The 18,207-nt window shown below is 45.5% G+C and overlaps 3 protein-coding genes across 3 annotated transcripts; 1 reads left to right on the forward strand and 2 right to left on the reverse strand.

Moving 5' to 3' along the window:
* Positions 1-5,363: 5,363 nt before the first annotated feature.
* CCR75_009458 (uncharacterized protein) lies at positions 5,364-10,128 on the forward strand (the record flags this gene model as incomplete). Its single annotated transcript, XM_067967497.1, has 3 exons — positions 5,364-7,151; positions 7,226-7,339; positions 7,407-10,128. 3 exons carry the CDS (start codon positions 5,364-5,366, stop codon positions 7,479-7,481), a joined length of 1,977 nt encoding a protein of 658 aa, XP_067815942.1. The 3' UTR covers positions 7,482-10,128.
* Positions 7,696-9,888, reverse strand: CCR75_009459 (uncharacterized protein; the record flags this gene model as incomplete). Its single annotated transcript, XM_067967498.1, has 1 exon — positions 7,696-9,888. The coding sequence occupies one exon, from the start codon at positions 9,886-9,888 to the stop codon at positions 7,696-7,698; it is 2,193 nt and encodes a 730-aa protein (XP_067815941.1).
* A 255-nt stretch (positions 10,129-10,383) lies between the features above and the next one.
* On the reverse strand, positions 10,384-11,243 carry CCR75_009460 (uncharacterized protein; the record flags this gene model as incomplete). Its single annotated transcript, XM_067967499.1, has 5 exons — positions 10,384-10,530; positions 10,627-10,672; positions 10,710-10,795; positions 10,881-10,976; positions 11,127-11,243. 5 exons carry the CDS (start codon positions 11,241-11,243, stop codon positions 10,384-10,386), a joined length of 492 nt encoding a protein of 163 aa, XP_067815994.1.
* Between the last annotated feature and the right edge of the window lie 6,964 nt (positions 11,244-18,207).

The raw sequence follows: 18,207 nt of genomic DNA on the forward strand, positions 1-18,207 counted from the left end.
TTGAATGACTCACGATCCACTTACCAGGTATCGTGTGTGTTAGGCATAAGCATGTAGATCACGCTTGCCCTACTTCAAATCCAGGAGATCGGCTCGAGCCCTGATTTACGCACGTGACGGCTCAAATGTTTGTCTGAGCCGGGTCTTAAAGACCTCATACGATCTAAAAACTAATAGGTCGTGAAGCTTGAGCCCAAGGCTAAGCTGGACATGCCCAATTTCACTTTCGTCGCATGATTAGTGATGCAACGAGCTTCTATGGCATCGTCTAGTTCGACGAACCATCTCAGAAAGGGAGTCCTCGACTGCATTAAACTAAGAGATTTCGATCTTTAAGCTTTCGGGTCGACGCGAAAGCGTCGGTCCATAAGCAGCTTTTACATGCTACTACACGTTTAGGTAAGTTTACCGTAGAGAGTAGTACTGGGTTGTGTATTGATCGAATGACGATCGATATAAAGCCGGTAGATCGCTTAAAGATTTATCGGATGGATTCATTAAATGATCCATCAAACATAGAAGGTCATTATCTTCTTTATAGGCTTTCTTTATGTCATCAACTAAGGTTGATGACGGAACACTCGCAGTGAGTGTTGCAACAGTAAGATTACTGTCACTGTTGGGGTGCACAGCTGACTCGAAATCGGGTCGGCGTGATAACGCATCAGCGACGACATTAAGTCGTCCTGGTTTATATTCAACGGAGAAGTTATACTCCGCGAAGAAGGATTGCCACCTCGCCATTCTTCGCGAAAGGTGTGGGCTGTTTACGGCCGTGCGTAATGACGCATGATCCGTATATACGATGAACGGTCTATCTCCTAGGAGGTAGACCCTACATTTAGCCAGTGCATATTTCATGGCAAGGAGTTCCTTGTCATGCACTGGGTAATTGCGTTCAGCTGGTTGCAGCTGACGCGATTGGTAACAGACGACGCGCTCCGCGCCATCTGTATCGTATTGCATTAACGCACAGCCGATTGCGAAATCGCTGGCGTCACAGACCACATGGAATGGTCTGTCTTGATCTGCAATCGCCAAGATAGGCGATTGCATCAAGCTTTGCTTGATATCTTCAAAGGAACGCTGACAATCAGCGTGCCATAACCATTCTCCGTCTTTTTTGAAGAGACGAGAGAGATGATCTGCCTTCTCAACATAATTGCGGGAGTTCTTGTGCAAGTACGCCGCTAGCCCAAGGAACTTTCTAAGTCCCTTGACATCGACTGGAAATGGCCAGTCGGTAATTGCCTTGATCTTTTCGGGATCAGGGCGCACGCCGTGTTTACCGACGATGCACCCAAGAAGTGTTTTTTCGCTTGCAGCGAATATGCACTTCTCGAGATTTGCGTGCAACATGTGCTTTTGCATAAATGTAAAAATCTGACGAACGTGATTTTTATGAACTTCCACGTCCGCCTTTCTGTCAATTGTCTGACTATGGACGAAAAAATCGTCAAAATAACTCGGTGCGAATTTTTGCACCGGACTCAACGGATTCGTTACGCATCTGTTGAAAGTTGCAGGAGCGTTACTAAGCTCCTGTGGCATTAATAGCTTTTTCCAAAGCATCCCACTGGGAGTGCTCACTGCTGTGTACGGGATGTCTTGTTCACGCATAAGGATCTGATAAAATTCATCCATCAGATCCATAGACGGAAAGATGGTACTCTTAGACATACCATCTATGATTACGTCTTTTCTAGGTATCGGCGTTTGAGCCGGTACCGTTGCAGCATTCAGTTTATTGAATGCGTGCACTGTCCACCACCCTCCTGTGGCTTATCGCACACAAAAGGTCGGAGAGCTATGTGGGGAGGTTGACTCCCTCACATGGGCCGCTTTTACTCGATCGTTACAGAATTTGTCGATCGCAAATACTTGTTCACGAGGCAGTGGCCACTGCTTCATGAAACAGTACTTCGAGCCCGGTTTGAGCTCGATCTCATGTCGAGTTACTTTATCCTTAGGCAACTCGCATGGAACTGTCTCAGGGAATACATCCCTGACTTTAATCAAACCCTTGGTTTAAGAATTTGTCTTAAGTAACTCCCAGGATTGAGTAGGTTATCTCTCAATCCGAGTCTTCACATCGAGGACACTTTCGTCCATCGATGAGCTGCTGAGAACCCGTTCGTTTTGTGCAAACATTACGGCTGACCGAATATCGGTTACGTATTCGACCTCTGTGACGAGTACGCAGATCTGCGTGATTCTACCACTATGCAGATCTCTCAAGAACCGTTTAGGGTCTAGGTTGGTAATTTAGTTATTTCCGAATTTATCTATGGAGGCGCATACAGATCAAGAGAATAAGCGCCTACTTTTGATCCGTCATTACCTAAGACATTCAATGTCTCGGTTTCTTCCAGGGATCCCTTCATCAGGATGCTTAAGTTTAATCACTTTAGCATTAACTATTTGACGAGATTTCACCTCAGGTTCTTGGGGATTTAATTTTTCAACGTCTTCTGATTGTGATTGCGCTATCACAGTCGGGTCCTCAATGGTCAACTACTCTTTACTCGACCTAGGATCATCGTGTTGTCCTTTTTGGACAACCGGTATACTCCTTGAATGTCGCCCGCTAAGCGTACATTCATGTTTCAATCCACTCGACTTATAAGAGTAATGGACCTGCGGCGCTGCCTGTGCATTCACACAGCTGCTGGCAGCTGACTCCACAGTGTGATTAGTAATCACACTGTGATCTTGTGCAGTTGTACTAACGACCGTACTACAAGTGAGGTCATGGCACTCACTCGTAGTACATCCACACGCTTGTAGACGCTCCAAGAATTTAATCAGAAGGCCATATGATGATCAAGTGGCAGGCATCTTTACGGATCGATGCTGCCAGCTAGTTCTTGGGATATACTTTCTGAGCCAAGGTAGACCTAGGATGAAATCAAATTTGTCATCCAAATCCAGTGCGATAAAATCATGTTCATGCTGTAAATCTTTTAACGTGCAGAGAAATTCCACAACGCATTTTATCACGGTTATATACGTGCCTGTTGCTAGCCGCACCGTCATCCTCGTTGGAGGGATGTCCTGCTCAACATATTTCAGCCTGCGACCCTCTAGCAACTAGCGACGAAAGAAGTTATTCGACGCCCTACAGTCCACTAGGGCTCAAAGTGACAAATCATTGTCACTTTTAATTTCAAGTTGATGAGGGATACCTCATCACCAGGTGCAGAGACACATAATGATTGTGTGTCTGAAGCAGCTTTAGTCATGAGATTTGCAAAATATCTTGAGTTTGCTGGATCAGTAGGGCGTTGCGCCCCTACTGACCCCGACCATTTTTATAGCGGTCCGCCTCGCTGTTGCAATTTCGCAACAACGTCGGACCCGCGACCGTTGCCGTTTTTGGCATTCGGTCCATAATTACGTTCAGTACCTCTCCGTACTGGGCGTAGGGCACAACCCCTATGAGTGTAATGTCTTTACTTTGACAGCGATTGGATTTCTGAAATCGCTTATTGTTCGAGAAGCGAGGTATCTCGATTTCGACATAAGAGAGGTCCATAGGTTCTGGACCTCAAAGCTCGTTTCGTCTTGAGAAACGATACGATGACGAACTAGCTTGAGCCTATCTCAAGCTAAAATCCTCCTGTTCCGCTGCGGATATTGCTTCTTCAAGCGTATCTAGTTCCAAACGGAACAGTCGGGTCTTTGCGAGACCATCCGTAAGACCTTGCATGAACACCGTAAACAACGTGCGTTTATGAACTGGGTTGATTGTGTTACAACTCCCTAAGAGTCATATGTGCTGGGCATAAGCGTGAACATCACGCTTGCCTTGCTTGAGTTTCAGAAGCTCTGATCGAGCTCTGAACTCAGCCCTAGGCGATTCAAACGTCTTAAAGCCGGGCTTTAAAAGCCTCTACCGACATAAAAACATACGGGTTGTGCAACTTAAGGCCTTTGCCCAAGTTTTGGCACGACCTGCCAAATTTGATTAAGCAAATGCGACTTGCATTTGCTCGTCGACGATGTGACGAGCCCTTATGGCATCGTCCAACTCGATAAACCATCTTAAGAGGGAGTCCGCTATACTTAGAGATGTTAATTTTTGAGGTTTCGGAACGACGCGCTTGTGTCATCCCTGGTACAGGGGTCTGTACCTGTTAAAACCTCAACAGTTCCGCCTGTGTAGAGCCTTGCTGACTAAGCAGGGCCACCTTCTCCTTCGCCTCGTCAAGTTCATGTTGTATGAACTTGGCGATGGCTGAATGGACGGCATCCATGTCCAAACCGGACAGCATGGCGAAGATGGCATCGTCCCTACGGTCGAATTCATTCGTTCAACCGCACTCCATTCTATGTCAATTAGAAAGGAGTAGCTATCGCGCGAATTGTGATACGTATTTCCATTATCATCTAACATGTCTATGTTAGATGATGAAACTGTGGTCCTTGGACGGGCTACAAAGTGCCACCAGGTGAAATGGGCACTACTGAATTGTACTGCTTTAGTGCAAATTCACTTCGCACTGCCTCAGTGCGAGTGGTGTCTCACGTCATTTCACGTACACAAGTACGATCAGAGGAAGACTTTCTCTAAAACACTTGCTTTAAAGAGGGTTGAAAGAAAACTATATTTAATATAATTAAATTCTACTATTTCTATCTATTTATTATTAACTTAATTATGAACTAACACAAATCATGTAATAAAGTCTTAACTGTCTCTCTCTTTGCGCGCGTCCAGAGCTGACTGGACCGCGGAGCAAGTAGACATAATGACCTATATCTACCAATGGATAAGCTTTCCAAATATTATCTAGCTTTTAGATATATATTAAACAACAACTCTTACGTGATATTTTCATGTAACATTTCACCCCGTTACATTTAAGACGATGTCGCAAGACTATTTTTAAGTTATGACGACGGTTGTACCTATATAAAAATAGGGTTTAGTTTACCACACCACACGAACGATGAATAACCGAATGGAATCCCGTTGCTGTAATAAACAATACTTCTCTGCCTTAAGTGTTAATTTCATGTAACGATACACCCCGTTACAAATTCACCCCGTTACATATAAGACGATGTCGCAAGACTGTTTTTAAGTTATGACGACGGCTGCAAGACTCTTCCCACTAGAAATACAGGATTGAAGCATAGGTTGCCGTGAATTACACAGTTGGCAGATTCGTCATAATCATTTTTTCAAATTAAATCGTGTATTTACACTGGTGACGAATTCATGACTGATTGATTGTTCATGGAATTAAATTGCATTATCTCCATATTAGGCATTCACAACCTAAACTAGTGGGTACTATCTGTGTGTATCACTCCAGTTTGTCAGTGTCGCAAGTTGTTCACCACCAACTTGGCGAGCCATGGCTAACACCATTTGTCCCACGTGCTCCTGCACTGAGATTGACGTGATTGATGTGAGCGGCGACTCCGTGTGTGTGAGCTGTGGCACTATTCTCGAGGAGAACAATATTGTATCGACTATCGAGTTTCAAGAGTCAGGAAATGGAGCGCACTCGGTCGCTGGGCAATTCGTGTCGGCCACCGCTACCAAAGCCTACGGAAATATTGGCACCAGCGGACGAAACTATGGCGACGAATCGCGTGCCAACACTTTGGCTAGTGGCAAGAAGAAGATTCGGCAGATTGCAGGCATGCTCCGCCTCGGCGATCACTACGTGGACTCAGCTTATCGCCTCTTTGCATTAGCAGTGCAACGCAATTTCACGCATGGCCGTAAGTCGCAAACGGTGATTGCCGCATGCCTTTACATTGTATGCAGGCGCGAGCGCTCACCGCATTTGCTCGTCGACTTTTCCGACAAGCTCCAGACTAATGTCTACGTCCTGGGTGGCGTGTTTCTTAAGTTTTGCAAGTTGTTGCAGATTCACTTGCCGCTCATCGATCCGTCGCTTTATATCCACCGCTTTGCCTCTCAGCTCAACTTTGCAGGCAAGACCCATAGCATTGCCACCACAGCGCTTCGTCTCGTCGCGACGATGAAGCGCGACTGGATTGAAACCGGTCGTCGACCTTCGGGTATTTGTGGTGCAGCATTGCTCATTGCGGCACGCTCACAATCAGTTCTTTGCAGTTTGCATGACGTCATGGATGTCGTGAATATTGGAGAACGCACATTAAGGCAGCGCCTGTACGAGTTTTCGCTTACGCCTACGGCACAACTGACGTATGATCAAGTGGGAAAGCTCGAGATGTCACGCGTGGAGTGTGACCCACCCTGTTTCCAACGACTACGTGAAGAGGAAGTCATGGAGACGCTGTTGCTAGAGTCGAAGAGTTTGCCATTGGAAAGAAGTCAAAAGCGGCTTACAAGAGCTAGAAAACACGCGAGCGACGAAGACAGTGACGCACTGACGAAGAGTATTTTGAAGACGAAAGCGCAGCGTTGTAAAGACGAAGAATTGTCTCGCATCATGAGCGGAGATGCGTATTACAAGAAAAAGCAGACTAAGGCTTTTCTTGGCAGCACTGATGCGCTTGTGGGCACCAAATCTGGCAGCAATGCAAACTCAGACGGCGAGGATGATGAAGAGGATATCGACTATGGATTCGACAATGCCAATGATCAGATTGTAAATCGTGCGAGTCGCTTGGCAGCCAAGGAAATTTTGCTTTGTGTGCGGCGAAAGTCGACTCGTTATATCATGCGAAAGCGCGAGGAGGCAGATTTCTACAAGATGATTGAGATGGATCTTACAATGGCACTTGAAGACGAAACAGCAGCGCAAGCTACCGATAAATGCGAAAAGCATCGCGACGATGTGGTTAATGGTGAAACGGAGAACAGCACTAGCCCTACGATTTCAGCAGACGACGAACTTTTATCCTCATTAGTAAGAAGACGAAGGCCAGAAAGCGTTGGGAACAGTAGTGCCGAAAATGAATCGAGCATGGGATCAAAAATGAGTGGCGATAATAACGATGAAGCGATGAAAGATACGAAACGTGATCAAAAAATGAAAGTGGTTGGAAATCACAGCAACTCGGAGAAAACTGCCAAGGAGGATGCTGCGGACACGCTTTCAGATCTTGATGATGACGAAATCAATTCGCTGCTGCTGACACGAGAGGAGGCTGAGAAGAAGAAAGTACTGTGGGAGAAGATGAATGCGGATTTTATCGAACATCAGGTCGGTCTGGGCTGCCCGTGTCTCGATTAACGTCATGTCGCGTCTATTATTAACATTTGCTTGCTTATTTATAGGAGCAAAAACGACAATTAAGCTTGGCAGCACCTGATGCCCCGAAGAAGAGGAGAAGAAAGAAAACTGTTGACGTAAATGCTCCTCCTGCGGATACGGCGCAACACGCAATCTATGTAAGCTGCTCCCATGGTGCATGAGCCGTATCCGAGAAGGTTTTAACGCTAATGCTCTTATTTACAGAAATTAAAAAGCCGAAGGATCAATTACGACGTGATCCATGAATTATTCGGCGAGGCAGCAAGAAACGGGTTTTAGAATACCAACATCTAATGAACATTTTAAGTTGCAAGGTTGGCAACCTGTTAATAATATTTATGCGCTCATGAGCTGTCTGTATCCAGGCTCATGACATCGAGTACAGTGACTGCCGAATGAATGGAAAAAATTGCAATGGTTTTATTACTTATTTAGAACTATCTGTTATCGGTCGAGCTACGTTTGTACAATATCTATATGAGTGGAAGTGGAATCAGTGCAACAGCGCTTTCAGGTCCCTCAATGGCAGCTGAGCAACTTCGCCATACTCTTTCGCGCTATATTTAGTTGTGACTGCAGCTAGCTCGCTTGGTTGAATCAAAACTGTCAATAGATCTCGTGTACACGGAAGAATTGTGCTCACTTGGTAACCTGTGAGCTCGACGAAACGGGTATTCCATATACGACACGGTGTCTGGTTCTCGACATAGCAATACGCTGCTACCAAGCATGCGCAAGCAATAACTGAGGGCTCGTATGTGGATCCATAGATGAAGTCGAGCAGCGAGCACTCGGCAAAGTAGCTGGCTAGTTGACTGATACGCTCTTTATCCTCATCAAAGTGCTCGAGGTAGAAGCACAGGAACGTGCTGACACTCGGCACTGCCAAATTAAAATCCAATTTATTAAGCAGGTTCATCTCACAGTCCACCAGATCAGCTTTGACGTAAGACCGCTCGCAGATATACAATAAGTCTTCCATATCGCATGGGTAGATCTCCTCAAACTTGGACGCGATTAATAAAGCGGCGACGCCAACAAGTTGATAGCGCTGTGATTTCACGGGCACTTGCGCCACATATCGGTCCAAATAGTTTACCGCTAGAAAGAGGGTTTGTGCCTCGAGCTCAAAGCGCTGGTGCACTTCAACAAGCCAATCTACGAGAAGAGCGCGCATTTTTGAATGCACGCCTTGTTGCTTGGCAAAAATGTCTTCGGTAACGTGGTATCTATGTTCACGTGCGCGGAGGTTTTCGTAGATTGAGCTGGCGTACTCGTCGGTGGTTCCTGGCGAACAAACGCCAGACTCTTTCGTACACATGTCGAATGACTGGGACGGCGAGCCAACTGTGTGGCGAATCATGCATTCATCAACTCCGAGCTCGAAAAACTTGATCGCGACAGTCTCTCCTTTTTTGACCACTTCAGAAAGCTCCTCTGTCTTCACTTTTGCCACCTTTTCGTCCATTGTGAACACTTTTGGCCCTTTCGTCTCGGCATCGGCTAACTTTTTCGGAGTTGATTGATCTAAAAGTTTGATTTTATCTCCGAATGGGATATCTAAGCAAGTGCACGATGCCTCCCGTGCCTCATTTTCTGCGGGCACTATCAAACTCTCCGACAGCAGTTTATGACCAGTCGCGCTGTCTATGTATTCGACAATCGCCTCGCGACTTTCGACCTCCACATTGAGTTGCGCCTCTTTAAAGCTAATGGTGACGTTAATTATTTTAGCTTCAGCTGCCACCTCATCACTCGCGTGTTCCTCAGCAGCAGTTGAGCGAGGTAGTGAACCATGCCCACTGAAGCTGTTGTCGACAACAACAGTTAGACAATCCTCCTCCTCGAGCATGCTGCTGCCATCGTCTGCTTCATTTTCGCTTCTGGAATTTGTTTCCACGAGCACGGACGAGCTCAAAAACAAAGCTGAATTTGTCTCCTTGGAAGCTGCCGTGGAAGTTTCTAAAAGCTCCTCTTTGATGAAATAACTGCTTTCGGTCGGTTCTGAAGCCTCAGTTATCTCAATGGATTCCTCCATTTCCGCCTTCCAATCGAATGGCACCGTGGAGGTACTAGTTCGGCGATTGCGTGTTAGCAGCTCGTCCTCTTCGTCGTCTACAGTGCTGTAACCGCCCAGCGAGTCGTAAATTTCGCCTTGTTTTAGCTGTGCTTCGATCTTAGGTTCTACCTTTGTCGAAAGCTGCGGCATGGCAGTGTTTGCCAAGACTTCCTCGACGATTTGTCCACTACCACTGCCCATGCAGACATATTCAGGACTCGAGGGCTTCAATAGATCCCAACGTCTTTCATAAATGTCTTTCATTGCGACGCTGATGCAATTCTTAGCTTCGTCATTCTCAGTAGAACGAGCCCTGGTCTCGCCGCTGATCTTCAAAGTCCCTTTCAATTGTTTGTCACCACTGGACAAGGAGGAAGTTCTGCTGGTACTGGACTCTGGCTCGTCGTCGGTGTGTTCACCGATCATTGTCGGAGATAGCGCATGGCGCTGCTTGCGCTGCCCGCGCCGGGCCTCTCGCAAAGCCCGGCGTGCCGCTTTGCGCTGCTGCTTTGCGCGCTTTTTCTCAAGCCGCTGCTGAACGCGACGCTCATGACCTTTCGTATCGAGCGCACCACGCAGCTTCTGCCAGCGCGAATGGACCAAAGCAGTGATTTCTGTGAAAACCATTGGCGTTCTCAGACTCGTATTAAGAAATGAGTTGTCTTAACGAGAAGTTTCGTGCATTTTAACTTAGTCCGTTAGCAAGTGAGCTTGGCGTCGACGCTGCAGTTTCCAAGCAAATGCTAGGGAAGACTGGATCATCTATGCTCGTGGGACAACTTTCTTTGCTAAGTCGTAAGCGACAGTAGGACTCTTATTTTCGCTTCGATACAGTACCAACACATTGGTTGCGATTAAAATAATGCCCTATTCTAAAAGTGAATGATCGTGTTCGTTTAAAGTTTTGGGGACATGTGCCACATGTCTTCCGACGAGCATACGCTGATGCCGCAGGATCTGCGAGACGGCCACACCATACAACTAAGGATAAAATTTAAAGCGCGTCAATGAATCTACTTTGTACAATTTGATAATTTCTAAAAGCGTTTGGACGCATAAATATGCTCACGAAAGAAATTTGTCAGGCTCCAAAATTAACTCGGCAAAATGCAACTGTTTGTGTCAGAATACGAGTCTTAATGGAGTCAAAAAGAGCTCAGGAAAAAGCAACGAACTCATTCCCCTGAAGCGAAAGGGCATAAAAAACGACAGCGGAAAGTCACGTACGAGACTATAGAGTCCTGCTTTAGCAAATATACGAAGTGATATCTATAACTATAGATCGCATGAATATAGAAAGAGCTATCTTCTTTTGTCGTCGTTGTCTCTCGAAACCAACTCCTTCGACTAGATCAATGAGCTTACGGTCGCCGCAACAAGCGCTACTGCCTTACCAATGACCTTTCGACGTCTGAAACCATTAACAATAGCGATTAAATCATAGTAACCGCTCATTATGTTGCGAAAGCGCTTGCATTTTGCGGTCGAGGCAAAGAATGTTGGTCCGGTGACAACAAAAATCTCTTAAACAAGCCTAATAATTTCATAAAAACAAGTAAATCGCCGTACCTATAATGTGCACCTTTCACGAAGCATCTTAATCAATGAGCACTTCATACATGCGGATTCCAAGAACGCGTGAACATTAGGCTCGTCTCTTGCGCAAGTGCCATTAAATTGGGTGTGCGCGGCTGCTGGCTACCGTAATCTGGTGCCTAGAACTTTAAAAACATATCAGCGAGGCTAAAGCAAATATCGACGGCTTGTACAAAGAAACGACGCGTTTTGCACATGCTAATACTTACAAAATGATAATACTGACCAATAAATGTCAACAAACGCACCTGAAAGCGTGGTCAAGTTACTACGTTTTTATGCATCCGGCGACACAACGGCTGGTAGACGCCCATAGCGTGAGAGACAATTGAGCCCAACGCTTGCCAAGTGTCTCCACTGTTAGTGTCACAGGTGACGACGACCATGGTCTGGTAGACGAGGATCCTTCTCAGACTTTATAAGCCGAGGGGCTACTGAAGAGTACACCGCTTCTGAATAAGTGGAATTTGCTCGCTTCTAGCGAGGAATCAGACGGTGCAGTATGGTGAGGTGCACTAGAGACAATAATGGAAGCATTGGTATCCTCAATTCGAAGGCATTTGCTGCGAAAATAAGCGATAGTGCGCCGATTATGCATGGATATAGTAGAAGAATTGAAGAACCCCAGAGAAGTATTGATTGATGCAGCTACGATTCATCTGGTGTCATCATTGAGGCAGGCCTCAGCTCGTGCATGCGTAGCTTAAATCGAGCTCGGTTTAAAGTAAATCTGTCAAAAATGGTCCAGCAAACAAAATTGCTCAGCTGCTTTCATAGCGAAGTGAGTTGAATGGTTCAAATAAAGTCGTTGACAAGCCCTGTATTTAGCCGCGTACGCTAGGAGATAAAAGGCTCGAGTCACAGCGAAATGCTGCGTTTTAAGAAAGCATAGCACCTTCAGCGTAGCTGCGTTTCAACTTTGGGGACGAAATTGAGGAGCAGCAGCTATGTCGCTTTCATAAAAATAATTGCGTGTCTAAAAATCCATTTGTAGGAATTTAAACTGAGAAAATAGGATGTTTCGTTGAAGTGCTTTGCTAAATGACCACTACATTTGCACTTCAATCTCTAGTGTAAATGGGTGTAACGTGTAAGAGTAATAGTAAATATTATTTCCTATTAACGAAAATAAATAAAGGTGCAAGATTATTATTTTTATTAACTTTGACTTAAATAGTTCCAATAATACCAAATTTGGTAGTATTGATGCAATAAGACATTAGCTCTATTGACTGGCTGATTTAAGTTTAAATCAGTATCTAAAAGGTGGAGAATATTTGGAGAATATTACTTTACATGGTAATATTCTAAAAGCTTATCCATTGGTAGATATAGACCATTATATCAACTTTCTCCGCGGTCCAGCCGGCGCTGGACGCACGCAAAGAGAAAGACAGATACGACTTTATTACATGTTTTGTATTAGTTTTTATTAAATTGGTATTAAGTAGATAGAACAGAAGAACGTAATTACATTAATACAGTTCTTGATTAACCCTGTCGAAAGCAAGCGTTTTAAAGAGAGTACGTACTAGGGTAGGTGAAGTGACGTGAGGCACCACTCGCACTGAGGCAGTGCGAAATGGACTTGTGCTGAAGCAGTACAAGTGAGGAGTGCCCCGTTTTATCTTGCGTAAGCATCTGCCTTTGCAGCTTTGCTTTATTCTCATTTTCTCTCAAACCCCATGCTTTCTTTAGCGCAATCTTCTTATCGACTTATCGAGAGCCCCTGTTGCAATAATTGACCTTACGAATACCAATTAATCTCATTATTATTGCTAATTGCTTCAGATTATTTTGAGAGACTTCGACAACAATACTCGCCAACGAATCCTCTTAACTACTGCCTTTTTTTAGTAACAATACCTAGAGCCACATTGGTCGAATTCTCGACAGAAATAGGCTAGTTGAGAGGTTTGAAAAGCTCATGCTGACAACATCGTTGCGAGCTCAGCTATCACAGCGACGTACTTGTCAATTTTATCTTAATAGCAAGTTTAGTACTTCCATTGTAATGGGGCACACATTGGTTGGAGAACCGTTGTTGTGATACATTTACTTTATGGGTACAATACCCTTTTAAAATTAGTTTACTTAATTCCCATTTACTATGGGTAACAAATGTGGTCGCCGCCTGATATAAATCTGGCGTCCAAAATCTATTCTAAATAGCTATGGTAAGGTTTTTAGATTTAAATAATTAAATAAAGTGCAGTTCCTCTTTTGACGTTAAGTGCCTTTCTAAGGCTTGCGCGTTGATCTGTAAGAGATAGAAGCCTTTCTAAGGTATACCGTCTTGGGCACTAGTTGCCACTTGGTTCTACGAACCCCTGAATCCCTTAAACTAGGATTTCTTAAGCTTTAATAGCTTGTACGACTCCCTGAGTTAATAGACCCATTAGTTCAATAATACTAAGTGACTTTCTGAGTCTGAAAGTCTTCCTCTGACTTTAAGAGCGAGGTAGCTCCGCTACACCTGGTAGCACTCGTAGTCAATCTACGCCTGAGTCTTTACAAGACTAAGCCCTCACGAAAATGGAAGAGGTTCTAGAATTGTGATAAGCCAACGCGCCGCTTATGACAAGCTAAAAACCTTATAGGGCTTGAACACGTGGAATTTATTATCTTCAAGGGACCAGAGGTCCTGCATGCAAGTCTTGAAGCCTTCATGCGATACGAAGCCTCCCTGATCGGTCAGGTACAGGACCACATAGCGGCATCTATGCCAACCCGGTTCATCACTGTACCTGACTCAGAGCCGCGGGCTCGCCCTCTAGCTGTAAATGCAGAGACATTTGAGGGAAAGAGGGAGAAAATCTCCCTTTTTGGATTAAGCAGATGGAAATGTCCATTGATTTCGCCTTGTTCTAAACAGAAGGTAAACGGTGGCTATGGCCATTTCCAAACTTGGAGGTAGTGCCATGGAGTGGGCACTATCGCGCAGCACGTCTATAAACGACGCTTTTCCCTCATAGGATTCGCTGAAACAGCAAATAACCAGCATGTTTGCACCGCCTGATCAGGCTTTTCGCATGCGAGCACGGCACCTAGCGACTCGACAGGGTAAAAGAACTCTAGGGGACTTTGTCCAGGAGTTGAGAACTCTCATTGCATCTATGCATCAAGACCCGGCGCAAGAAGCAATTGTAGTAACCATCTTTATGAAGGGTCTCAATGAGGGCGTTGCCCGGACAGAAATTTCCGATCTCATCCTGCTTCTTTCGAAGAGGAAGTTACCATAGCACCGAGTTCGACTATAAGTATGCTCGCATTAGCACGCCTGTTTAACGAAAGGGCTCTTCGAGCACATGGGTTCCGTCTAATAGAGAGAAACCCATGGATTTAAGCCACGTTGAGGAAGGAGAAGAGGCTCTTCAAGCTGTGGAACAGCATAATACCATTCGTTGATGATATATGTGCGGAAGCACGAATTTACGTCCGGCCTGCCCCCTACGAAATTCGCGTAAAGCTCGAAAGAGCTCCAACTCCGACCTACATCAGAGATCTGGTACGGTGCGGGAAAACGTCGATACCCAGTAGGTGCGGGGCGCTCAACTGGGGAAGACTAGGCTCTGTTGAACCTCTAGGAGGTGAGAATAAACAGAACCTAGCCCCGATTAGCTTGGTGCTTAATGGCACGGCGCGAGAGTACAAGCCTAGCTTACTAGTCGCTCAAGCGACTGTAAAGGGCTTTGATAAGCCGTGGTCAATTTTGAAGTGACTCAGGAGCGTCTTGCAATTATGCTCGACGCCTTTCCCTTAAAGGAAGTCAACAATACGTTGAGGCGCTTAAAGCGCATGAAGGTGATACAATCACTGTTCGCTTAGCGACTGGGACTCGTGTCACTTTCCAAAAGTTCCATTGAACTTAGGTATAAAGTTTCTGGACTTTGACAGTATGGAACGCTGTTTTGTCCTTGATTTGGATTCGAGATATGATCTCATCCTTGGTATGGCTTGGTTAGAACACCTTGAGCCATGGATCGATTGGCGGTCTAAGACCTTAGGCGTCGCGCGCAATGTTCCTAGCAAAGTTTTGGAGAGTCATGAACCCACCTTTGCTAGGCAACTAAAGAGCTATTGGCGCGGATCATTGAATGAGTCTATCAGTGTTTTAGGCATTGGAATGTCTGCGTTAATAAACTCTAATATTAAAAACGTTAATTCTGAGCCCGACTCAGCAGAAATAAGTGGAACGGCACGTACTCCGTCGAGTGACACTCGTTGTAATAACGATTCACTGAATGCTGAAAGCATTATTGGCCTAAGGCCGAATCATCAATGGTGCAATATCCCTGAGATACGTGAAGTGGCACGTCTAAGTCCACCGAGTATGGTCGGCCGAGGTGGCATCATACTGAGTGTCAGTAGTGAAACTGTTGGCGGTTCGCCAGGACCTCAAGGGTGCAATATCCCTGAGATACGTGGAGTGGCACGAACTAAGTCCACCGAGTGTGGTTGGCCGAGGAGGCATGTCCATAGTGACACTATTGGCGGTTCGCCGGGGCATTTGGGTCAAACCCTTCCAATGCACGTGAAGCGACACGTAAACGTTCGCTGGATAAAAAGTTGAGTTACCTAGCTCCTTGTCATGTCAAATTAGACACCATGTCTTGTATAGAACCAATACAGGCTTGAAATTTAGGGACGTGAATGTCCCGGCCTCTAAGAGGCGTATTGTCGCCACTCCAAGACAGGATGGACACGAAGCGTGTATACCCTCACAAAGTGATACGAGTGAGCAATTACACACGCTTGTAAATGGTGTAACCGGTAACATTGAGGGGGGAGTTAGCCTTGCGGTAATCCCTTCGTTACATGCTCTTTTAGAGATAGACGAAATGTCTATTGATGAGTGCGGCCAAGCCTTAAAGGCTGGAGACTACCATCTGTTTTACCTCCGGTTAGAGGTGTTCGTCATGAAATTGACTTGGTTCCGGGAACCAAATACTGTGTCACAAGACAATGGCCTTTACCAAGGGAGCAGTGTGACGTCATTGACGATTTCTTCCGTGTCAGCACGAGGCTGGAATTGTACGAGAGAGCAAATCTCCCCATTCGCTACCGACATTTTGTGTCAAAAAGCCAAATGGTAAATGACGCATTATACATGCTTATAATAAGCTTAATGCCGTCACTATACCAGCACAAACCCCTAGAAAGGATATTCTTCAGAACAATATGGTGTGATATACAATGTAAAGTGCATTGGACTTAGTCGATGGTTACTTCCAATTGCTCATGCGAGCTAGCGATATCGCGCTTACAGCGGTTAGCACTCCAAGCGGCATGTTATGGGAGTGGCTGGTTATGCATCAAGGTCTTTCCAACGTTCCGGCAACATTTAATCGTCTAGTGACGCAACTGTTCCGCCCTCATCGAGGTTATGCACAGACTTATTTTGATGAAATTTTTGTCCATAGTCGTGCGGAGCAGGGTCGGTCGGATATGGACAACCATTTCGACCATTTGCGAGCAGTGCTCGAGCGTATGCGCAGAAATGAATTGTATGCCAATGCATCCAAATGCATTTTTGACACAGAAGAAATTCCTTTCTTAGGGTGCTTCTTTACGAAGTGAGGCCTAAGAGCGGATCCCGCTAAGGTAAAAGCCATAGTAGATTGGCCGGTTCCTAGAAACCAAAAGGATTTGCGTAAGTGGTTGGGTCTCGCCAATTATTTACACAAATATAGCGAACATTACGCTAATATGGCTAGGCTATTATCTAATCTCCTTAAAAAGGATACAGAATGGTGCTGGACTAGCACCGAATATAATGCTTTTCGAGCATTTAAGGATAGTCTTATCCATGCCCCGATTCTGGCACTGCCAAACCCAAATTGGCGTTTCAGTGTCGTCTGTGACGCATCAGATTTTGCTATTGGCAGTGCTCTGTTACAAACAGATGTTGATGGGCATGAACGTGTTATTGCGTTCGAGTCTAGACAGCTTAAAGCTGCGGAAAAGAACTACCCAATTCATGACAAAGATTTACTTGCTATGAAGTATGCTTTCGTCAAATTCAGAGTTCATCTGCTCGGCTCTAAGCCGTTTGTGATGGTACAGATCACGCGTCATTACACACGGCGACTAAGTCGCCCCATCTCACAGAGAATGGCCCGATGGCTATCCTTTTTCGCGGAATACAACTTCGAGGTGAAGTATAAGCCCGGCAAGCAGAATGCTTTGGCCGATGCGTTGTCACGCAGGCCGGTTTATGAGCTCTCTCATTTAATGACTATAATATCGCCTATTCCTGAATTATCCGTTCGGCTTACACCCAGGATGAGCAGCGTGTAGCTCTACCACGAGCTCTAAAGAACTCTAATTCAGGAATTGAATTGCCGGCATGTTTGCGTGCAAGGTTACATCGATTTTCTAACGATAACGATCTGTTGCTTTATTGCACCGACACTGCGGACCCTCCGCGTGTCGTTGTTTTTCATGATAAGGATTTGAAGTACCGACTCCTCTATGAGGCAAACGATACTGTCCTTGGTGGTCATCTCGGTAGAGAAATGACCTACGGCTCTGTAAGGCAGATTTATTGGTGGCTCAAACTTTATAAATGGGTCAGCACATAGGTTCGCACGTGCGAAACTTGCCAACGGGTTAAGCCCTCGGCGCATGCTGCTGCGTCACTGGCAAGTCTGTCCGTACCCATAGGGTGTTGGAAGTCCATTAGTATGGATTTGTTTTCGGTCCACCGAAAGATTCGACCAGTAACACCGGCATAGTTGTCTTTGTTGACCGATTGAGCTAAATGGCACACTTAGCGGCCGTGCCGGATACTATTGATGGTGAAGGTACAGCAAGGCTGTTCATCGATCGTGTATTTCGACAGCACGGTTTGCCAGTGGCAAACGTTTCTGATCGGGACCCCCGTTTCACGGGTAAATTCTGGCAATCGATTTCCGAGTGCTGGGTACCAGATTGGATATGTCCACTGCAGACCATTCGCAGACCGATGGTCAAACTGAACGTGTCAATTGCGTCATTAAAAACATTTTACGCAGTGTGTGTGTTCCAACACCAAAGCACTGGAGCTCAATGCTTCCAGTGGGATAATTTGCGTTAAATAACGCTGTCCATGCCTCTACAGGCTACACTCCGCTCTATGTCAACGGCCTCACCCACCCACGCGTTCCGTTAACGATACCACTGCGTGGCTTAGGGCTGGTAGGGGAGAATAAGCCGATGAGCTTGCTGATATTAGCCCTATTTACCATTTGGAAACAAGTAAGCGAGTTTATCGCAATACAATTTAGTGTCTTAAGACATGTACGTGACATGATGGCTGATAGCCAAGACAAACAAAAAGAAAAAGCATATGCCAAAAGCAGAAGCTGT

The sequence above is a fragment of the Bremia lactucae genome, linkage group LG7 (genome assembly GCF_004359215.1).
Source record: "Bremia lactucae strain SF5 linkage group LG7, whole genome shotgun sequence".
Lineage (NCBI taxonomy): Eukaryota > Oomycota > Peronosporomycetes > Peronosporales > Peronosporaceae > Bremia > Bremia lactucae.